This window comes from Helicoverpa armigera, chromosome 25 (genome assembly GCF_030705265.1).
Source record: "Helicoverpa armigera isolate CAAS_96S chromosome 25, ASM3070526v1, whole genome shotgun sequence".
NCBI classification, from domain to species: Eukaryota; Metazoa; Arthropoda; class Insecta; order Lepidoptera; family Noctuidae; genus Helicoverpa; species Helicoverpa armigera.
Genome location: NC_087144.1, coordinates 8,465,871 through 8,489,591, shown reverse-complemented (window position 1 = coordinate 8,489,591; position 23,721 = coordinate 8,465,871). Strand labels below are relative to the sequence as shown.

The 23,721-nt window shown below is 37.3% G+C and overlaps 2 protein-coding genes across 3 annotated transcripts in view; both read right to left on the bottom strand.

Moving 5' to 3' along the window:
* The window catches only part of LOC110379510 (rhophilin-2-B), a 98,202-nt gene extending 92,183 nt beyond the window's left edge, over positions 1 to 6,019 (bottom strand). For both annotated transcript variants that reach the window (XM_064041430.1, XM_064041431.1), the window contains exon 1: positions 5,750 to 6,019. The gene's annotated coding sequence lies outside the window, so the exon portion shown is untranslated. The remainder of the gene's footprint in view (positions 1 to 5,749) is intronic.
* A 1,135-nt stretch (positions 6,020 to 7,154) lies between these two features.
* LOC110379514 (uncharacterized) overlaps positions 7,155 to 23,721 on the bottom strand; it is a 149,061-nt gene continuing 132,494 nt past the window's right edge. Inside the window, exons 8-31 of the mRNA XM_064041455.1 lie at positions 22,864 to 23,046; positions 22,468 to 22,647; positions 22,178 to 22,300; positions 21,902 to 22,013; positions 21,508 to 21,677; positions 21,261 to 21,352; positions 21,067 to 21,179; positions 19,858 to 20,979; positions 19,356 to 19,579; positions 19,046 to 19,159; positions 18,759 to 18,930; positions 18,568 to 18,647; positions 18,058 to 18,240; positions 17,563 to 17,689; positions 15,174 to 15,352; positions 14,843 to 14,987; positions 14,464 to 14,582; positions 14,051 to 14,213; positions 13,573 to 13,733; positions 13,104 to 13,277; positions 12,563 to 12,757; positions 9,351 to 9,521; positions 8,879 to 9,023; positions 7,155 to 8,546 (exon numbers count right to left, since the gene is read on the bottom strand). Of these exons, the coding sequence (XP_063897525.1) occupies positions 8,261 to 8,546; positions 8,879 to 9,023; positions 9,351 to 9,521; positions 12,563 to 12,757; positions 13,104 to 13,277; positions 13,573 to 13,733; positions 14,051 to 14,213; positions 14,464 to 14,582; positions 14,843 to 14,987; positions 15,174 to 15,352; positions 17,563 to 17,689; positions 18,058 to 18,240; positions 18,568 to 18,647; positions 18,759 to 18,930; positions 19,046 to 19,159; positions 19,356 to 19,579; positions 19,858 to 20,979; positions 21,067 to 21,179; positions 21,261 to 21,352; positions 21,508 to 21,677; positions 21,902 to 22,013; positions 22,178 to 22,300; positions 22,468 to 22,647; positions 22,864 to 23,046 (4,733 nt within the window). The 3' untranslated portion in view covers positions 7,155 to 8,260. The remainder of the gene's footprint in view (positions 8,547 to 8,878; positions 9,024 to 9,350; positions 9,522 to 12,562; positions 12,758 to 13,103; positions 13,278 to 13,572; positions 13,734 to 14,050; positions 14,214 to 14,463; positions 14,583 to 14,842; positions 14,988 to 15,173; positions 15,353 to 17,562; positions 17,690 to 18,057; positions 18,241 to 18,567; positions 18,648 to 18,758; positions 18,931 to 19,045; positions 19,160 to 19,355; positions 19,580 to 19,857; positions 20,980 to 21,066; positions 21,180 to 21,260; positions 21,353 to 21,507; positions 21,678 to 21,901; positions 22,014 to 22,177; positions 22,301 to 22,467; positions 22,648 to 22,863; positions 23,047 to 23,721) is intronic.

Here is a 23,721-nt window from a genome sequence, read left to right as displayed (position 1 = left end):
CTGAAATCACCAACCCGCAATGAGCAAGCGTGGTGATTAATGCTCAATCCTTCTCTGTGTGAGAGGAGGCCGCAGCCCAGCAGTGGGACGATAAAAAGGCTGATGATTATAAACAAACGAATTTTTTAGCTTTATATACTAAGTACAATATATTAAGGATTATTCTCCATAAGCCGGTATGTAAGTAAGCCAGTGTCACTAAGATGCAGTTGTATGCATTTTCCCCTGTTTTCTCTGACACCCGATGACCTGCACGTTTGTCATAATTTTCACAGTAATAAACTGCGCGGATTTGCACAGATTACGAATATTATACGTACTTAAGTGTTGAATGCGGAATTGTGAAATGAAAACGTTTTGTATCACTTGTATTCTGCCTTGTAGGATGCGTGAATTAGTACAATATACACTGTCCCGCAAAAATGTGTAGTGCTTACACTTTTCTGATGGAAAGAAAAGTACTTACACAAAAGACAGAGTTTTGAGGGGAAAAGACTATAGTCTGCGAAAAGGAAATTGTAAAGTTTACTAGAAATGGGGGTCCCATGTTACTGGTAGGCTTGTTAACCCTTTCAATTAAGCTAATATGTACTTGTATGTAAGTGGGCTTACATATCGAATTCACTACTTTTTGACGCCTCAAACATTGAGCTATGTATTTTGGAAAACCATGTTCAAAAATAACAGTTTTTATTTTCAATAGACCTATGTTTTACTATAGATTATTTGCTGTACTCGATCTCAGTGACCTAATACTTCATGCACGTGTAAGTAAATACCATAAAAACACATTAACTACTTATACGTGCTTGACTTAATAACTTAGGTATAACTTAACATACTTGACTAACAGTTTACACGAGCTGTATGCTAAGTTATACCCACGGAGTAAAGATAAGCGGAGATACCACAATACAGGTAAGTCAGGCGTCTTCTAGGTCAAATTCTGACAGTGAGCATGACCAAAACGATCAGTTATGAGTGAACTAACGAGGCGTTCGGGTTCTTAAAGACATCTTTCAATAATTTTTGGTGTTACAAAAATGGTCGGGTCCAAAGAAGGCGTATAAGGGCGAAGACAGTAACGTTCCTCGTCCCCCGCTCACTAGCATTTTGGCGTGCTACATTCTTAGGTGTCTCAGCTAGTCATTTTATTCTCCATGGTTATATCTAAGTAAGTAAGTTAGATGATCTTGAACTTGATCCGTTGTGTGATTAATGAATATGTTCTTGTATGTTAATCTGTGGTTGCTAGTGTTTTTCCTGTGGTTAAGTCTATATTAGCGAGAGATATCATAGAATGTGAATATTGAATGTAAGAAGACTGAAAGACGTTGAGTGAAATTTTGATTAGGGTATATTTTCAACAATCAACAAAATTGTCATTAGGTACTTACGATGTTTACATTAGTAGACCATATATTATGTAGTTTAGAAAGACCTTATCAAAGGGTACCGGGTTGTCCGGCCCTGGTAACTGGGTTGAGGAGGTCAGACAGGCAGCCGCTCTTTGTAAAACACTGGTACTCAGCTGCATCTGATAAGATTGGAAGCCGACCCCAACATAGTTGGGAAGAGGGTCTGGAGATGATAACGTAAACTCTTAGTAATTCCGGGAATACTTTTAAAAAACCTAGTGTCTATCATCAATATCCAGTTTTCTTCCTCAACTATTTGTTTAGAACATCTACAAAGTAAACCTCTTTGCATGACTAATAAACTAAGAAACTGCACTCCATGTGTATTGCAATCGTTCCGCACAAATAGTTGCATTTGCAACGATTGTAGAATTATTAACGTTTAGAAGCGGTCCAGTGGCAATCTTAGATGTGAGCTGTTATGTAGGTATTAAACGTACTAGAATATTCTATAGTACGGAGTTAGAATCGTTTAACTATAGTTTAAGTATATATATCAATGTTTATTGTTGGCTTGTGATATCAATTATTGTTGGTAACAAGTGTTATGGGAACGTGTAATTCACAGATTAAATTGCCTTGCCGGTGCCGAATTTTAGTGAGTCGTCCACATGACCAATTCTTGGTGCAGCTAAGCAAGGAAACCTTAGCAATTACTACTTTTGTAGAATTTATACATGGTTAATCCGACAATACGAATCGTTGCGTTGTTTAGAAATGGTAAAATTTACAAGTAAATAAGAAAAAGTGTTCTAGGGAAAGTTATTGGATAGCACGATAAAAGCTTTAGATTCTATATCTGAGTAGGTTAAATTGTTTCAAGAACACCCTGACACTAGCAATGAGAACTTAAGTTACTTGACCAGCCCGCGTGATAAGGCAAGATATGATGAAGATTTCATCACCATTAAACCTAAATTCGACCCATCAACTCAAACAAGAATCACCACAACATTTAAGCGTTTAATTCGTCAAGTTAAACAGACAATTAGCATTTAATTACAAGTAATAGACAATGCTGGCTCCGTAGAGCCGCCGACCTTGGCATAGAGACTACAGCCAGTTGGCTAATAGTGAGTAAACAGGTGATACAGAAGGTTTGTTTAGATTTGAGAGTGTGTGAGATGGTGAGAAACGGAACGTAAGAGGGGACTGAAGGTATACATATAGATGGGGGTTAATCAGACAGAATGTGGGGACCTATAACTACGTTTAGTTACTAGTTCATGCTTGCGGTATCGCCCAAGTTCTATGTGAACTATAACAGATAAAATGTAAACTAAACTTGTTTTAAATGAGCTTATGTACCTACTTTTACACTAAGATATTTATTTCTTTTCGAATAGGGCTTGAGTTATTGACCTCTGTTACTTTGAGTATTTTTTTTGTGAATTGTGATATTTATTTCAAGAAACAAATTATTTGTTAGATTCAAGACAGCCCAAGAGGCTGGCAACATTGCTACACCTGGATCGAACATTATTTCTATTTTCTGAAATTACCAGATTTTATTGATCTTCAAGTCGAGAAAAACCTATAATTAGGAAGGATATACTAACGCGTAGGTATACCTAGAGTGTTTGTCAAAGTGATCTTTCTGTCACCTTAACTTCTCAATGTCATAACTAAGCAAACTGAACAATTATTATTAGGTATACTTGTCAGTTTGCCGTCAACAGTTTTTGTTAGTTAAAATTCTGCTGGGGATTATTTTTAATGTTTAGACGTCATCTTCGTAATTATAATGTGGGTACACACGTAATGAGATAATATTTGAGAACCTATTTAATATTCAAATTATTTTAAATGCTTTAGTTTTATGATTTTAGCAGGTTTAAAGTATTAATGATGACAATAGAGCAACCTTTGGATGAGTTTTCATTACAAAAATATTATTTCATGTGGAACTAATTATGTGAAATAATTTTGATATTTTTTGAGTTTCGTGGGATTGAATTAATTAACTGTAGTTAGATTTTTACACCATTAACATATAAAGAAGTATCTTTGCCATTAATGATCATTGTAACACTGTTAATCCATTTCTAGACTGAATTTCCACTGAAAATCCAGACAACATGAAAGATATTCTAGGAAACGTAATTTTAACATTAACCCAATTCATTTCTTGTTAAGCTTTCGTTAATCTTCGGTTTTATTATAAGTTTAAACAAGAACTTAATGACTTAATTCAACCTCTAACGAGTGCGACAAACCATAGATAGGTGACCATAGACAACATAGACAAGCAAGCTGTCACCTGCAGCCATTTTGTAAACACAACACGTCACTTCCGGCCGGGCCGTGTATGGGTTCCGTAACTTCCTTTTAAGGATAATCCTGTCATATTATGTTTCTAATTGTTTTCTGTTATGTCATGGAAGTCAATGGGCTCTTTTTATATTACGTATGTACTATTATGTGGTTGATTTATGGTAAGGCGTTTGACCTAAGGATTTGCTAGAAGTAATTTTTGGAGGATATAAAATGTTTTTTTTTGTACCTTGAATTACAATAATCTCTGATTGTAAGTCTGTCAAAGAAAACTATCTGCTTATAGACTGTGGTGGTAAAATGTCTCGAAAGATTGACTTTTCGAAGTATTATAAAGGTGAAGAGCTGATTTGTTTAAAAACTCATATGTCAGGAAACACTGGACGAAATATATTTCAGTGTTAGATAGTCATTTTATAAGCAAGTTATACCTATAAGTAAGTAGTAGAAGCTACTTAGAGTTAACATAATCCTCCATGGCTTTCAACTTTAGTCATACATTTCAATTTGCAAGTATTAATTTGACGGCAAAAATGAACTTAACTAGTTAGCATATAATGGGGGCAGATAAGGCATTCTGAAATCAATATCAATTATGATTTGAACATTCTTGGTGATTGAAACTATATGCGATACAATATTAGCTTAATTTGATTGTTCTTTTAGGTAAGGTATTGTGGGTGATGCTGAAAAATTTATAATTTTTATGGAAGCTAAAGTTACGCCACGGAGTAGTTAAAATCTGCATAATTGGTGAATGGTACTTACAAAAACAGAACAAACTAAACTAAAGCGCAATTAAAACCGAATCCAGTTCACAAAACTAGGAAATGGACTGTGAAAAATTACAGAATTTTGTAATAATCGATACAACGTTTCCGAGAGGCTGGTCGCTATCTCGGCGCGCACGCAACTAAACAATTGAACAAGATTTTATGTTCCATTTCTAACACACATGAACATTAACGATCGCTCCCAATATTAAATCTATCTTTTTTTACATACTTGAGATAGGATTTTGATATAAGGGTGCATATACACGGTGCTTGTAGCTGGAGCAAGTTGACATGCGCAAGTGACAAGTGACAGAGCGGGTATTTTGCTTTGGTACATGCGCGAGTCGCTGGACCCGCACGCTTTTTAAAATGAATGTAACCTGCGCATGTGCCTCAACATGTGCAAGCTACATAAGTGTAGACGCAACCTAACTTGTACGGGGCACATGTCGAAATCCTATCTTTCGTTAAAAAGCAATGGATAGATATCATATTGGGATCGGTCGTAAATCGATATGCGGATAGATTCGATAACTTGTAATGTCTAATCGAGTGTTCGCATGCTTGATTTTGGAACGTTTTCGTAAATGTGTTTTTTTATAGGCAGTGTAGTGAAATGTTTTACAGTCATGCTTAGCTATTGCTATATCGATTTGCATGCTTAGGTAAGTGACCTGTTTTTTTTGGATTTGAAATAAGGAAATTGGATTTTAGAACTAGTGAGGAGGTTTTGGTATGAGTAGCTAGGTAGGTATATAACCTAAGAAATTACCTACGTATCTAGGTACCTCCCTTTATATTAATATTCAATTGTCGCATAAGTAACAATATTTTTTATTTTTTCATTTTTGTACCTATTCCATCTATAACGTGACTGTGGCAAGCTCATTGGATTTTGGATCTCGAGTAAATTAGGTATTTGAACATTTTACCTCAATTAACATTTTTGCAATTAAGAGGGTAGTCGATACCTACTTAAAACGACCTGTGTCACCAATTATTTGCTCAATCATTAACGCAATGGATTTTCAAGCTTCTTAAGATTCTAATTTACGTTAAATTGAAAATTAATCTAGTTTTCAGGGTAACAGGTTTTTTACAGAAAAACTTAATAAGTCATAAAATATTTTCCTTAACATTTTAGAAGCGGGATTATCGTTAACGATCCTAATGACGAAATCACATAATGAGGGTAGACAAAAGGTATGCAGGTCAACTGCGCACCTCACTTATCTTAATTACGTCAGGTATAAACATTAAAGCAATCCGTTCAGCCATTACCTATTAGTTATCGCCTTTTATCGGTAACTGCGACACAACACTAGAAACCACCACTGTCACAAAACACACGACATTTTTAAACACACAAAAAACAATCATCCTTCATGTATTAAATTCACCGCCATCTTGAAAAAAGATGAGCATAAATAAACAAAAAACAAACGCTCTATTTTCGTATTTCGAATTTGATTTGACAGTCGTGAAGGAACACGCGTTTTGGCGGGAAAACGCGCGACACGATACGTCACTCTGACAGCGCGGCGGCCGCTTGACTGAGTTGAAAACTCTTTGGTTTTCGAACGGGTACTAGGATTTTAAGTTGAGGCCAAATGCAACGGAATCCATCGCTGTGTTTGATATCCATTGCGTATTTTGTTTAATCAACGTAGATAGTGGTCTTACAAAACCGGTAATGTATACTGTATGATTATTTTAATTTCTAATGGTTTAAGCGTCTTCCCGAAGCAAATCAATCACGTTCAAATCACAGGCAGACCGTACATTGCGTCATTTCAACACTGATTAATGAGTTTTCGTTTATTTAATCTGTAATGTAATTTGTATTATAAATATTGCGGCGTTGTGTTAGGAAACTGTCGATTTGAAAGCATTTAGACTGATTGCTAAATAATATAATGGTCACAGAAACTAGTTATTTTTTCCTGAAAAAGTATGAAATAAGTAAAACAAATTAAAGTGTCGTGGTGGCCTACCTTCTAAGCAATAAAAATAAATAAATAAATAGTGGGTAAAGATCCAACATCTCAATTATGAGTGTGCGGGTTCTATTCCAGGTCAGGCAAGTACCAATACAACTTTAATAATTTTGTATGTACCTACTTTAAGTATGTCCTAGACACCAACTAACTAATTGGCAAGTTAAACTATTAGTCAAAAGCGAGTAAGTCTAACGACCAGTCTTACCTAGGGATATTGGGTTGCCCGCGTAACTGGGTTGAGGAGGTCAGATAAGCAGTCGCTTCTTGAAAGCACTGATACTTGGCTGCATCTGGTTAGACTGGAATCTGACCCCAACATAGTTATGAAAAGGCTACACAAGGAAAGATTTTTTATTCTTAAAATATATGAAGATGATGAGAAACAAGATTTTTGTCCTGAAAATATATGAAGTAAAAAAATAAATTCATTTTGTTCTCAATTCATTTATTTAATTTATTTTCTTTAATGGGACAGAGTTACATAGGTAGTTTTTATGTCTGAAAAAGTATACAACTATTTAAGATTTAATATCTGATCGCTTTGTAGTATTTTTTTTAGTAATTTTACAATAAGATATGCAATTTTGTTTTTTTTTTTTTGATATGCATAAATATTAATTAATAATACGGATTTAACTTAAGTGTGTTAGTAAAAATAATTTCATTTGAATGAAGAAATTAATAAAAAAGAAAAAAAATCTTTATTTTTTGCAATTAATTATAAGTTATTTGTTTATTTTAAGTAATATTAATTAACCACACTTAAGTTAATCCGTATTAAATAGAGTTAATGATCAAAAAATGTTTCCAAATATTTGTGCGTGGTAGGTGGTAGATTCTAGCGCAATATTCAAAATTACTTAATTACAATTAATATTACGACTTTTAAAAATATAAAATGTACCGACTACCACTTATTAGCAAAATCAACTATTTTATAGTCAATTAGTCTAGTCATTTTTTTCTGACTAAAGGAGTAGTTTATTTTATGTGGGAGTTATATTTTTTTAGGCTGGCAATAGTCGGTACATTTTTTTTGTAAACTTACTAACTATACTATTACAATAATAGTTTATCTACATAAATTGTAACTAGTATTTATAAGAGTATTCTAATTTTCTTTGGCGAAGCATTTTTATTTACAATTGTAAAAATTGATAAAAAAATAAAATTCTGAAAAATCATACTAATAAGAATTTGGCAACGATTGGAATGCTTTCACTATAATTAAACAGTCTTCAAAGGAAAAATAAATAAATAAATATTTTACTACTTTTTCTAATAATTTATTATATTTTTAGTCTCATTAGGTTTTTTTATCAAATCCATATTTCATCAATTAATCAACAAATTCAATTGAAATCGGATAAGTACCGTATTTAATGAGCATATTAATTTTAGTAGTAAAAAAATCATAAACAGGACAAATATCTACATGTATGTACTAAAACAATACCCCATGGTGAAATATTTTTGCATGCGGTAATGTATTGGTTATTAAAACAATAACAAAAAAAAAAACAATTTAAGATCAATAATATCCCACAAGCCTATTCGAGTATCAATTCCATTTATAAATCTTTTAAAATAAGTTTTTAATCATATAATTGACAACCTTAATATTGATTAAAATCCATAAAATAAGTACAACACACGTGCTTAAATAGCACACAAACTTATCTCGCAGACAAATGTTCTATTACGGCTCAAATACCGTCAAAAATAACCATCCATCTCATTCAACCGTCACCATCAGATTACCGCACACAAAAAACTGAAAATTACCCAAAAATTATCTCTCAGTGTCCCTCCTTAGTAATCGATTCACTCTGTATACTCGATTCCTGTAGTTCTCGATAGGTCCTCTTCGCAGAAGTCTGGACACGGCAGCTCTAGTGACAGCTGCCTTGTAGCTCTCTGGCGACAAAATGGCGGGAGACTCCCGCGTCCGCAAGATGTCTGCCGGCGGGTCGGACAGCATGGCGTCGATGTCGCCGTTAAACATGGCGACTGTGTCTGATGATGTGTAGTTTGTGTTGGGAGTGCAGAGGGGGATCGCGTTTGACCACTTTCTGTTTCTGTAACAAGATAGGTTTGTTGGTTAAATAGGGAAGGTGGAGGTGGAAACAAGACCTGTTAATCCGTAAGTTGGATACATTGTAACATTGTAAGACGAAGTTTTGTACATAGATAGCTACGTGAGCACCAGGGAAAACAGACCAACTGCCTGAAGAATGGCTTACTGTGTAGAAGACCACATAACCGAGTGTCTACATAACGAATCATCATGAGTCAAAAAAGATTAACTTTGCTTATTAAGAACAGATTTTTTTGGGGCATAGTTTGTTTAAAATACTGTTTCTCTATCTTTGATTTATCGACTACACAGATGAATTAACAAGAAACTTACTTCAAACACCTAAGCATGGGAGCTCCCTTCAGCCGATACCCAGGCTCACAGGTGAACGTGATGGTCTCGCCGATCTTGTAGTAGAACTTCACGGAAGACATGCGCCCTGATATCGTGGTGCCAGGGTATGTGCATGCTTGAGCACCTGTGGGGTAAAGAAATACGATAGTTAATATGGCTACTTTTGCTTGACCTGCTTAGGATACCTACTTTGAAAAGAACGAAAAACGGTATTAATCATTACTTATGTCTGGTCTATTCTGACTTTAGTTTGAAGGTGTAATGTGTTTAATAAGACTAAAAGTTCCAGTATTCTTGTTGATACTGCATATTTTTGTCTGTCTGCTACGATAACCAATTGGCTCTCTTGCTCATTCTTTTGCCTTTTAATGTGGGAAAAGCAGTGGCAAACCATAAGAAGTGCAAGTCACGAATGGCCTGTACGTTTAAAAAAAATTGCCTGAATCCTTACACGTAGGCGGCTTATCACTCCATCGGCCGCTGTCCTGGCACACCAGGATGGGTCTCCCGTGCAGCGTGTGCTCAGGGTTGCAGTGGAACTGGAGCACGTCACCAGCTCGGTACGGCGCTCTGCCGAGCACGTAGCCTGAAGTGGGCGGCGGGAGGGCTGGGCAGGATACCTCTGCGAATTTTAAAAATAAAAGTGACTGTCAATAAGATAGTTTTCTAAGTTTCAGAAAAAATATCGTAAACAGCATTAAAGACTCAAATGAGGGGGGTCTTAAATCTCGAGGAAATAGTACTACCCCCCATTCAAGTCCTGGCAGGTAATATTAAAGCACCTTATATACTACTGCGTCAGGTCTTATATATAAGTATATTAATATACTTCAACGGTCCAAGGACAAAACCAAATACATAGGTAAGAAGTTTTACCTATCAAAGGCGACCAGCAAAACATTCCATCCATCGCAACTAGGGCTTTCAAATACCGGATTTTTTCAATTCCGGTATCAATACCGGTATTAAAAATTTCAATACCGTGATCACGTGATCACGGTATTGTCGGTCATGTAAATATTGCAATACTCCAGATATTAAAAGTCGTCGCTCCTTTATGCGTCTTCGAAGTGCTTTTGCAAGATTTAGGCTTAAGTATAAGATAGTAGCTTGACCACCTAACTTCGTCAACATACATTTTAGCGCAATATCCGCTTTTAGTAAATTGGCATCCCGTTTACAAATTTCTAATACAGTTACTTTTACTACAGAAAGGCTGTTGTAAATATTTTTTAATATTGTCAAATCGATTTCGTCTAATTCGAAATCGGAGTTTAATTTTAGATCGATTAAAACTTTTAAAACACAATCCTTTAGTTTCAAAAAGCGTCCAATCACGCTATGAATCCGACACTATGATTAAAAATGAGATTGACTACATCACGACGAACAAGAAGCACATAGAAACGTCTCCGTGATCAATAGGTTTAATACCGGTAGCGATTACCAACTTGTCCGAGGCTCTCTGACAAGACGGTAACTTCAAGGCCGAACGTTTCCGTCTGATGAAGGCCAAGCTCCGACCAACACTGCTCCAAACCATTTCAGGATCTGAAAGGTTCCAGTCAAATTTGGAGAACCGATTTGCCGCCGTGGAAACCACAACAGACGTTAACCAGAACCACGAATATGTGGTTCGGATCCTCAGGGAGGAAGGTTCGAGATTCTGTAACATGCAGCGTAAGGGCAAGAAATCAAAGCTTTCGGAAGAGACATTAGGGCTTATGAAGAAACGACGTGAAAACCCGCCTGTCACTTCGTCAGCTAAGCGGGCTCTAAACCAAGAGATCAACAAGCACGTACGACGCGACCTCCGGTGCTCCAATACTCTAGACATTGAAAGAGCAATTGAGCTGAATCGGGGGTCAAAGGTGTTCGTAAAATCTCTTGGAAGAAGCCACTTGACGAAGCTGACCACAACATGTGGAGAAGTCATTTCTTCGGTGCCGGCAGTCCTTTCGGAAGTGGAAAACTTCTATGGCCGGTTATACGCATCGCATGCATCTCGACCTGATCCCGGAAATGAGGATTCTAGAGCCACATTAACACGGCTTATGTTTAAACACCACCCTAAAAAGTACCTATTTTACTACCAAAAAAATTCTAAATGGTTACCAAAATGGATAAATGGTCACCAAATAACGTTTCCAAAAATATTATTAGATAAAACCATTTTATCGTATAATTGACTACTAAAAAAATATATGGACGCCTTTAAAATACACTTTGGACCAAATATTATATATTGTCACTACTTAGATGTTACCAATTATGTAATACCATGACTCCTAATTTGGTCATATTTGTTAGACTAAAAAAGCTAACGATCGCTAGAATATTTCCCAAATACCAATTAATATACTAGGGTTCCCAAACGTACGTCGCTATTTATTGTTATATGAATTTGTGTGTAACTCAGTGCGTTTAAAATGTAAGCACGCAACATGCAGCAAGCATGGCTTCTGTCACGGCTCCGGCGCTGCAGGGCTCCGGCGGTCCCATGCGAGCTTATCGTCGCAGATGGTTTTCACGCTCACCACCGCAGCTTCGGCTTGCTGGCCGGCTCTGCCGGCCAGCCTCAGCCGCAGCGGCGAGCCTTAAAACTACCTGCGCCTCAGCTCGCAGGCCGCCTCGCCCCTCCGCGCCTACGCGGTTTTGAATTGCACTCTAGGGGTAGGGCAGACAAGACTACGTGGAGTCGGTTTTGCAGCGATTCGAACTTTTTGGTAGTAATATTAATCTTTTAGTTGGATAGAATTTGGTGACCATTAATCCATTTTGGGAACCAGAAATAATATTTGTGCGAGATTTGCGATTTTTCTGATGTTATTTTATTTTTTTTGGATCATAGCATTATATACTTTAGTGCCCTTTTAATAAAGTCAATTTAATTTTTTTGGAGTTGTTTATTTTATTTGGTGCCTCAGCTTAGAGTCTTAAAAATATTTTTGGTGACCACCTAAATCATACCCCATTAACACGCCATTTCACCGCCTGCCAGAAGTCAGAGAAATCGAGATCGCTCTGAGACAGCTCAAAATTGGAAAAGCACCTGGCGAGGATGGCATTACAACAGAGCTACTAAAAGCAGGAGGTAAGCCCATACTGGGGGAGCTCCAGAAGCTTTTTAACGATGTCCTGTTTGAAGGGAGAACTCCAGAGACGTGGAGTAGGACTGTTGTCGTCCTGTTCTTCAACTTCAACTGTGTCTAGCATTTGTGGACTATGAAAAGGCCTTTGACTCGGTTGAAATCTACTCTGTTCTGGAGTCCCTGCAGTGTTGCCAAGTAGATTGGCGATACATCCTAGTGATGAGATGTCTCTTTACTACCACTAACAAAACAATAACGTCGTTATTAAGAAACCAGTTGTTTAAGAAAGGTGGAGGTATGCTGGAGATAAAAGTTGGCGCTTAATACACAAGTGTGAAGTGTGAGAATAATATTACGAGTACATCTTACGAGTACGTAGTTATCTATCTTATTTAATACAACTTCCTCAAACCAAAATAATTAAAATTATAAAAAAGATTGTAATACCGTAATCACGGTATTGGCTCCTCAATACCGGTATTGAAAAAAGACCAAAATATATCCGTGATCACGGTATTACGGGATCCCGTAATACCGGTATTGAAAGCCCTAATCGCAACACAAAACTTACCTCGACAAACTGGGAAAGGTTTCGCCCAATCAGCGGCTGGCAGACACACGGTCTCAGGGGCACCTCGGAGAGCCCAGCCCGGGGCACATGAGAAGGCAGCTCTGCCGCCAACTCCTCGCGACACCACGGCGACGCGTGGTCTTCGCTCCCCCTCCCCTAGAGGCGTGTCGTGGATCACTTCACCACATTCAACACCTGAAATGAAGAAATCAAAGTCAAACTATGTATAAAGGCACTATACAATTGCCAATAGTGGATGCTTTAAAGTGAAACAATTAACAATGGGACTGAGATTTTATACACATGCTCTTTTTGGAATCCCTAGTGTTCTAGAGTCGCGGTTATGATTTCAAACAATCCCGCAGTACCAGAAGGCTATGAGCCTGATGTGCTATATCCCTTAGACAACGCGTGGAACAAGCGCAATTCGACACGGGCTTGTTGCCACAAAAAAGTTTCCGCCTTCCGAAGCTCATCGATACACACATGCTAAGTCACTTGAGACTAAAATAACTCAGTGGCTAGTGTTCTGTATACTCACTCTCACAAACAGGCAGCGGTGCACTCCAGTTCCCTGAGGCGCGGCAGACCAATGTATGCGCACCGAGCAGTGCGTTGCCATTAGCACAATGGAAGCGGATCTCCGTGCCCAGTCGCGTACCCAGACCGCTTGCTACCAGCCCGCGCCGGATTGGCAGTGGCGGACAATGCACGTCTGAAAAAAGAAGTTTAAAGGTTTGAAGAGTTTGAAGTTTAAAGTATCATATCGATAGCATGCAGACACTGTAGGCCAATGCACGCGAGAATTATAGAGCAGATAGGAACGCATGCGATTACGATTGAAGTCGATCCCGTAACAGGTGAAATATAGGTTGGTTTACTTTTGACCGTGTAATTATCTTAAAAATGCAAACTTCTAATTATTTAAGAGCTAACTACTCTAGATTCTTAGGTAGAAACTAGACACACCATGTCATTCACGCTGTGCAGAAGACAATATTTCCACATACCTTCAACTATAATCTCGACCTGATGGCTCTGCCTTGCAGGAGTCTCACAGCGGTATATTCCAGAGTCTTCCTTCACAGCATTGATGATGCTCAGCCTGTACTCCAGGGCACTATCCCGTCCAGGGTCTGTCGTCCAGCCTTCCAGGTACTTGCGTTCAGAACTGAAAGACGATTGCATAAGTTTTAGGATAAATTAGCTTCTTTATTGAGGCAGAAAATGAATACTTTCTAGTACTTCTTAAAAGTTTTCAAAATTAACAGTAGTAGATTGATGAAACAAAAAAAAAAAAACAATAGAAGCCCAGTCAGTAACAGATGCATAGTTTTTGTGTGAGCGTAGCACTAGCTGACACCAAGAGTTTCGTCAGCGTCTCTAGGAAACTTCTTGGTTTGACCGGAGAACCGTTAAACAAAAATGTACATTTGCAATTAGAGCTGACATATATTCAGAACCGACTTAAGGGAGGTAGATACTTACTCAGGATTATTATGCGTGACATTCCACTTGGGGTTGCCGAACCTCCTCATCCACAAGCACTCCATGTGCAGTATGGTGCCAGGGTATACCAGGAGTTTGCCATCGTTGGTCTGCGCTATCGGACCGTTTGAGTGACGGAATAGAATCGTTGGCCGCTTCTCCACTGTGGAAATATTTAGAATAGTGTTTTTTAAAGGAGTAGCGAGAACAAGAACTTAGTTAAACAAGAATAAAGAAAATATTTGAATACATGCTGCATTGACCCCAAATAGAAACAGAAAGAGGAAATAAAAAAACGAAATACGTAATTGTGAAAATAACACTGAAAAAACACAAGAGCCAAGTTTACAGCAAAGTATTGAGTATTTAAAGTTTGAATGAAGTCTTAGGTAATATTCGGGTAGGTAACATACTGGCGTAGTCCATTTGTTGGTTGAGTCCGAAGCATGATGGTTTGACGCCATCCCATGAACCGCCGATACATTTCCGCGTTTGTGATCCTGTCATGGCATATTTGCCGATATCACTACATCTGGAAAAGTTAAAACAACATTCAGTTTAATAAGAAGACCAAGAGATAAGGCATCTTTTTCATCAATGACTTAATTCGACTGTAATTTATTGATTTCAGATGAGCATCGTTACCGCAATTTGTATAAAAGGAGACTTATTAAATTAAACGCAAAGTTATTTTGATTAATCCCAAAATGAACATCTTTCTTACAATCCCCATACAATATTTAATGTATGCCAACTCCATAAATAGGACCAGTTCCTCACTATTTTTCTTACCTGGATGTTATCATAGCACCAGCTGGGAAGTCAACCACTTCTGTGATTTGCATGTCGTTGTAGAAAGCTACTACATTCGGCTCATCGTTCTCAAAAGTGCAGCTGTTGTTGTTCATTAGCTCTTCATTTTGAGCTTCTAGTTCTTCTGCAAAGAGTAAAATAGCACCAAGTTTAATTGTTATCCACCAAACGCAAAAACCAAATATTTGATTTCAATTTGATCCTAAAATATTCTGAAGCCTCGTCTTAAATATTTATATCAAGTATACCTTCAACTTTAGCCAGTCAAAAAAATCTGATTCTCAGAAGTAGCTATGTACTTTGTACTCACCACAATTAAAACTCTTGCCAACCCAGTTCCCCTGCTCACAGATCAGTTTCCAAGTAGTTTTCTCCCCCATGATGGAAGCTATGCATCTGAAGGTGATCTCAGTGCCATGGGGATAGCCTTCCACCCCCAGGGAACTGTTGACTTCAGCCCCATCCCGGTATATCAGCGTACCCTGGACCCTTCAAGCAATTATTGCAAGATACTGAGGTACAAAACATAGGTATTATTTTGGCCACTGATATTTTGAGTTTTTGGATACCAATTTTATGAGAACTTAGAAAAGTATCTTATTTGTTTAAAAGGCAAACTCTTTTTTATGTACAAGTATGTATTTTTTATATATCAATGATTTCATCAGTGACCGAAAATGTAAAATCATAAAATTTCAAAATCTCTGGAATATTCAAAAATATTCCGTTTACAATATTGTAATACACAAAACATGCACTAGAGTTCGAAATTTTAATAGCAACCAAACAAAAGCTTGGCCAAGACATAAGAAGCCAGGTTACGGCCATACAATTAGCGTTCTTATCAACATAGATATAAAGTATATTTTTCAACGTTAACTAAGCCCTGCCTTCCGAGGATTTGTACCATGAAAGTGAAGTTTTAACCCTTGAAAATGTGAGAAAAATTAGTGATGTGTTGGGAATGACTAAGATGCAACTGGAAAGCTAATTGATAAAAGGGAGAACTTCTATAAAGATGATAATTTTGCTAATTATTCTATGTAGATGATATTGTTATGTGTACGAAAAAGTCTTGAACAGGATATTGTAATCGATTCCTTTCATATACAAACGAGATTCAAGTTGAGGCCCAGAACAGAGGGCTTCAGAGAGAATTCAGAGACCACTATTTGTAGTCACAAAAGAATATTTAAGGAAAGGAGATCAAATCGAAAGTCTTAGTCAATCCCATACCCTGGCCCAACAGACATCACCAAAAAATGTCAAAACATGAAGTTAAAGATGATGAGTATGATCATCGATGAACAAATGGTGATGATGAGAGGTAAAGAAGCAAAATTTCGAACCTATAAGGCTCTCACCAGGGCTTCGCATCCCTGAACGCCTGGGTTCCCTTCAGTCTTCAGCGAGCAAATAAGAAACGCATATCTTTGCAAACACATTACTTCTTTTTTATCGCGGCTCAGTCCATCCGTTTGTGGATGACAGTGATCTGATGAAGGAAGCTGTGGTCAAGATTTCAATTGAAATTCAAAATCTGAAATATTTATATCGTGAATGTGAGTAGATTTATCTTCTGAAGCTGGAGATTTTAACCATGATCCTACTTTAGACAATAAGTTAGATATTGATAATTTATTTATTTTTAATTCATTTGGTCCTAAACACAGCTTACTTCAAGAATTGCTTATCACAGTGTACAACAGCGAACTCAAAATAAAAACAGAAAATAACAGAACGAAACCAACTGCTCCAAAGCGTAAGGATCTAACATTTTCTGATTTTCTAATATACACCTTATTTATTTGGAGTGAAGGACTATATTTGTATGACACTGTAATGTTTGATCCTTGAACGTGATTTGGATGAGTGACGAAACAAAAATTACTTTAAATACAAGTCTGTACGTCATATTTTTATCAATCATTTCACCTTATTAAATTTAAAATTTATTAAAGTAATTAAGTATTTTTTGGATAACATTATTTTGTTATTGATATCCATAGAAGAAAAAGATCGGTCCCCAATAAAATATATAGGGCCAACTGTAGTACCTTAAAGTATCCCAAAAATAGGGCGTTGTTTTGACACATTCTAATCAATGTCAAACTATCATATTTCAGTTTTTCAAAGACGTACAAAAAGTTATATTGGTGTATACGTCGTGAGTAACATTTGTCACAAATATGGCGTAACAAGACACAAACAAAATCCACATAGAAGCTACAATGAAAGCGTTTGGTCAAATTAAACAAACAACTTGATATCACAAACTAATATCATGTTTTATCTCATTTGTATCACATTCAGAGCTAATCACACATTACCTGACTTCTTGTGGATTCCTGCACAAAAAATTATAACATTTATACAGACTGATACGTTATTAAATACCATTATATCTATCTAGCCTTCTTCTTTCACTATAACAGTTTTAACTAACTACACCTATTGTTCAATATTCCTGACACTTAATACATTCATTTCATCACTGTGATTAATGTTAGTTTTCATGATTTTCTCAACTTATTCAAAGACATTGATAACCTACCTAACTGTCTTTGCTATCCTTAACCCTCTGAACTTGTCAAAAGCCATTCTTAAATCTATCTTATTTTTGATAATTCTAACTATTATAATCGATAACATGTGCTTAGCTCTTTTATTTTGTCTGTTTTATAGATTATGTAAATTACCTCGCTGGTGGTCCACAGTCGGTGTTAGTGGTAGGGTCGATATCAGGCTCTAGTTCTGAAATGTCTTCCCTGACGATGTCTGAACCACTCTGATATTCTGATGTTGGCCGTGGACGGGTTAGATTTGCTGGAAATGGAAACAAGTCTATTATGTACACTTACTATATAAAATTAGTTATGTACATCACGTTGTATTGCATAACGATCAGTTAAGTACAATTTGAAATTAAATAGGAAAAGGCTGCATAAATGTTTTTAAAGAACATGCCTCAAAACTAGGAAAACCCTGTCACTTGGAAGTCAGTGTTCCGCTGTATCTAAAGTAATCGAAGGTTGAGTTTTTCAGCTTTTGAGTGTACACATGTACTTTACAACACATCTGACAGTTACAGCAAAAAATATCAGCAGCAAAGATGTCTTACTCCTTGTAAATATTTCTACCCCATTATTGTTCTTATTTGATTCTTTCATATCTATGTTCAGATTTATAATTACCTAAAGGTCTACAGAAGTCATGGACGGTAGGCTGCAGTCTTCCTAGATGACAGTTGAGGGTAGCCGGAGGTGATCTGCCAGGTTCACAAGCTATGTTCACGGAAGAGGCGTGGGCGACTGTCAGTCCTGCTCGGTACCCTGCCTCGTATGTAGCGCCGTGAAGTAAGGGGAGTTCGCAGGGAGCTGAAAAATTAAATGGGTTGAAATTAGAACAAAATCTTTTGAAACTTTTGTGTTAGAGCCATGTGTCCTGCATAGTTTTTAATCGGAGAAGTTTGAATAACGTGATCTACATGTCATCATCATTGGCCACGCTGCTTCTTAGATAGAATAGAAAAGATGACTGTGGCAATGCTTTTACGTAGGGTTGTTAATGCCACAAACATTTATTTTTGTGGATGAACAAACCAATGCTTGCGAGGTATTTGAAGGCATTCTTAAAATGGAAATTAGACTTACATATTGCTTTCGGTTATAATTTATTTACTCGCTCATTGTGACGGTACTGACCTGCTACACATTCGGGCATGCTGGTCACAGCCCATTCTCCAAGCCAGCATCGCAGATTCGTCGGTCCTTGCACATTGTATCTGAAGGAACAATTCTGTTATCAACAGCTTGTATAAGCGGATCTTTTACTATTCATTTTTCTTCTCTTCTTATTTTAATGCTCTTTAATATTCTGTCATTTATTAACTTACCCATATTCACAAGAGAAATGCACGACCTGACCATTAGGTACTGGATCAGTTTCATTAAGTTCCTTCTCATCTTGTAGGTTAGACCCTAACACTTGACTCGCTGTCATCGGATGACCAGCATCGGCGGCCATTGTGTAGATTCCGTACTCCGTTGATGGTACATGGCAGGGCACTGAGGAAAGTAAACTGAACTTTATCACCGTGGAGTTAAGATTACTTTTTAGATGTATCAAGAAGTATCGAAGGATTTGTAGAAGTATTCTTAAGTTACTTCCAGTATTACTCACGTATTTCACATTTAGGCTTCTCAGGTTTCCATCGTCCCCGAACACACTTTGCTGTGGCGTTTGTTTCTAAATTCAATCCGTAACCTTTACCGCAAGCTACACGTACTATGGTGCCTAAAAATAAAACGTCTTCGTTTTAGGGAATCATTATATTTAATGTTGTTATCTAAGACCTTATTCAGGATGTCTTGCACATAATCTGCATGAATTTTAAGTTTATCTTTTTAATTTTTGGAAGGTCTGCTAAGTCGTATATGCTCAAGATGGTTGGCAAGGATACCATAAAAATACAATATCTTTGGTTTCTTACCTGAGCTAAACGTATTATTAGGATCCCGTCCATACTTGACAATCTCAATATTAACATAAGGTTCGCTCTCAATAGGTTCGCAGGGACTCTTGGGGCGTCCTTTCTTTCCTTTTTCAGTGGAGTTCTGCGCACTGCCTCCTTCAGCCAGGTCTTTCCCATCTGTTTCTTGTTCTTCTCCTGTTGTGGCTGCTTGCTGGCGTCTACCGCCTTTACCTTCTCTGCCTCTGTTGATGATGATGATGATTTACTCATATGTATGTCATGTGATACTATAAATACTTCTACTACTGCTGTTAAGACCTATTTTATGACGCGTATATTGTGATGTCACAATTGTAGTTAGTGATTTTTTATCTATTTGTTAATTCGACTTACACGGCTTTAAAGACAATCATATAAATCGAAGTCTTGAAGATGTCTTATTTTATTGAACACTATTTACCCTGTACGTAACTTTTATTTTCAATACATACATATATCTATGAAAGTCTGTTTAACTTACGTTTTAGGTATAGTAGCTGTAGTTTGGTTAAGTCTGTCAGTTTTCCTACTCGTCCTCTTTTCACGTTTGTCCAAAATATTATCGACTTCTGTTGAATTCGTATTGTTATACTGTAAAGGTACCACTGCCTCTTCTTTATTAATATCTTTAACCAACTTGCTATCCATGGTAACTGTAGGTTTTAATGGTATTACTAACATTTCACTACTTTGTTCAGAACTATTAGGACTAGGCGCCTTTGACAAAGGAACAACTTTCAATGAATCTACACTTATCTCATTATTAAATTCCAAGTCCTCCGTAGTTGGTTTAAAAGTCCAATTGTTTGTATCAAACTCTTCGTTATTGAATCCACGTTTAATTCTAACTTTAGAAGTTACTTCAGGCGGCAGTTTTGTTACAGGAACAATTTTGCTTTCATCACCTTCCAACTCAAAATTTACTTCTCTTTTAACATTTTCTTCTGGTTCTAACATATCATCTTTTTCATCATCGTCATGATCACTCTCTATCTCCATAGTTAGGTCCTTTTTGGTCTCCTCAGAACTTTTATTGAGGAATCTTTTACGTCGCTTATCCACATACCTTTCAAAATACTCGTGTTTTAGTTTATTAATATTTTCAGCATTATTATCAGAACTATGCTCTCCAAACATTCCACCTTTTAGTACTGTTATATGCGAAAGATCATCGTCTTCTTCATCAGAATTTTCATACTCTGATGTATCTTCATGTACTATGTCATCTTGTTCTGGTTCATACACAGGTTGATAGGAATACAACCTATGACCAACAGGTTCTCCATGAACATTATAAATAGTGTACACAGCAGTTGGGAAGTTTTCGTCATTCTTTTCAACACTTGTTGGTGGTTCGATATCTTCTTCGAAATCAAACTTCTTCATAATTTTAAAGTTTGCATGTCTTAGTGTAGGTTTTGAAGTACCATGATTATATTTATCGTAGAGTTGGTTTAAGTACTGTTGGGACGGATCTGGTTGGCGGTGGAGATTGTTGTAATACTGCCGGAGGTACGTCGATCGTCGATGACGAATTTCTGGGTCTGGGATGGAACGGCGTCTGCGACTCCAGCGAATACGAGGATGCTGGTAGAGTGTGCACCTGGGAACAATAAGGTTTCAAGTATACCTAGTCGATGGTATTCTGGTATTCTGGATTTTAGATCTGGACTTTAGATTCATATCTTACTTGGGCAGTTCCCTCGGACTCCAGTGACCACCGACGCAAGTAGCACCCGGTGGACCCTCAGATAGTACATATCCTTTCTCACACTCGTACATTATTTGTTTATTGTTAACCACCTGTGAAATAAAACAAGCAATGAAAGAAGAACTTACAGCGGTGTCTTTTAATGCAATAACTTCAGAGTATTTGATAATTACCTTTTTCACGTATGGTCGATAGTCGTATAAGCCCATATTACCGACTAGTAGGACTTTACCATTTTCTATGTAGCCGGGGAATGGGCAGAACACTGAAACAAAAGAAAAAGATTTCAGACTATCCTAAAAAGCTACAGTCACTTTCTTCGGTTCGGAAGATCCCCTATCTGAGATACATATGCTGGGGCCATTTTTATATGCAAGGCCTTCAATGTCAAAAAATATAGTATACAAGTTTGATCATCACCTTCCTCACACTTCGGCGTATCTCCACTCCAGACTCCAAAAGAACATACAACGATGGGGTTCCCTCTCAACTCGTACCCATCCTTGCAGCGGAATCTAGCTTTCATGCCATGTTCCGTCTTAGGAGCTATCACCATTCCGTTGCGAGGAAATTTCGGCATTTTTTTGCATCTGTAAGAAAGTAGATTGCTTTTATTATGACATTTTTATCATCAAATAACCCCTCCCACAGTGGGTGCAGCAGGAGTCAGACTTTAACAAATATTTTAGTAATGAAATAACAGTACCACACTACAATTTGTGGGGCATATATGGGACATGATTTAAGGGGCATGATTTATGGTGTTTATGTAAAGTTAAACTTAGTTTGTCAAGTTATTTTATAGGGAACTAACCTTGCTGGCTGACATCTTGGTATCTGCGTCCAAGTTCCATTGTTACATGTCACAGCAGCATTGCTCGATGGAAACTCGTAGTTCTTCTCGCAGTCCACTACTATTATCTCACCTGTAACATGATTTGAAACATGTATGGAATCAGATTAAGACTGTTTACGAAGGGCAAGGAGATCCACATGCTCTGTTGTTAACTTGTGGTGCCATAATGACATTTTCAGAACCAATATTAAGACCGGGGGATTTTTTCTAAATATCAAGGTTTTCATGACTTACCATGCTGCACCATTGTAGAGCTGCCAACGATCTGAGTGTTGCCTTCGTGAGTGCTGTTGTCTCCAGTCTTGTTCTCCACCAGCACCACCCGACCTTGTGATACATGGGGCACTACGCATGGTGCTGAAATCAAAATCGATAGTTTGTTGGAGCAAGGCAATATTGAGAAAATTAAAAGAGAGAAGCTTATTGATAGTTTGTGACTTATGAAATAAATTGCTGAATCTGTTATACCGTTTGGTAATGCTCATATTTTGGGAAGTTCAAAATGCAACGTTAAGTCAACTCACCCAAACACATTGGTAGCGGATGACTCCAAGTACCATCACTCTGACAGATAGCAGATCCGTTGCCCTCCATCTTCATGCCATCCTGACACCTGAAGATGATAGAGGCTCCCAGTCCTGTTCCTGAAGAGATGTTCTCCAGCCAACCGTTCCAGAGCTGACCGGGATGGCCGCAGTTTATTTCTGGAAGTGTACATAGTAAGGCGTTTTAACGTAGATAAGGCTGAAAGTATATATATTGAAGTAAAAATTGTTGACTTATGTTTATCAATCAGAATTTTCAATTCAAAGGGAACCGTGGGTAGGTACTTATTTGTAGGAATTATAAAGTCAAAACTGATAAGATTTCTAGTTAACATTCAAAATGATTTGATTTTACAGGCGTAAAAAAGTTTTTACCTTTGCACATCGGCTGTCCACCAGACCACTTCTTGTCAGCGCCACATCGTCTCGTCGCATCTCCCACGAGCCGGTATCCATACTTGCATTCGTACGACACGACAGAATTGTACGCGCAAGACGTGTACACTGCCTTGCCGTGGCGAGGCGCCTCGGGCGGCGGGCACTGCACCTGCGTGACCACTAGGTGGCGACACGCGTCGCTTTAACATTACCCGCACAAAACACAGATGGCGCTCATACCAATATAACCAACCATGCAAAATCATGCAAAAATGAAACAATATTATTTTCTGTTGTACATTTATTTCACTACAGCATTAAAGATAGAAATTTACAATAAACATCGAGTACTACTAACATTGCTATATCATCTAATAGTCAAATAGGCAGTTAACGACAATTTTTTATCATGGCCACAGAAAGAAACAACTTTTAAAGTTGCGGAAAACGATAGCTTCATAGAATTTGAAGGTGACAACGTTTCTATAATAACATTACTTTTGATATACTACGTAATGTAATGGATGCTCAAACTGTCCCGGCATCTCCTTCTAAGCAGCATTAAAAGGAGAAAAAACAATCAGAAAAATCCATTTTTGGGCAAATTTCAGAGGAATTCCCACTTTGCACTAAGTTTTTTCCCACCAAAATAAAATTTTAGCTTATATTTTGAATCCTCATAAAAATCTTACGCTTAGACAAAAAAATCCCAGAGACGAATATAACCAATAATCCAACGACCAATCCGCTTTCCCTAGCAATCAAATCAGCTCAAAAAAAGTGGGATTTCCATAAATTGCGTCATGACAATGAAATTGCTCCGATGATAGCCATGATAATCATTTGTTGAAGCGT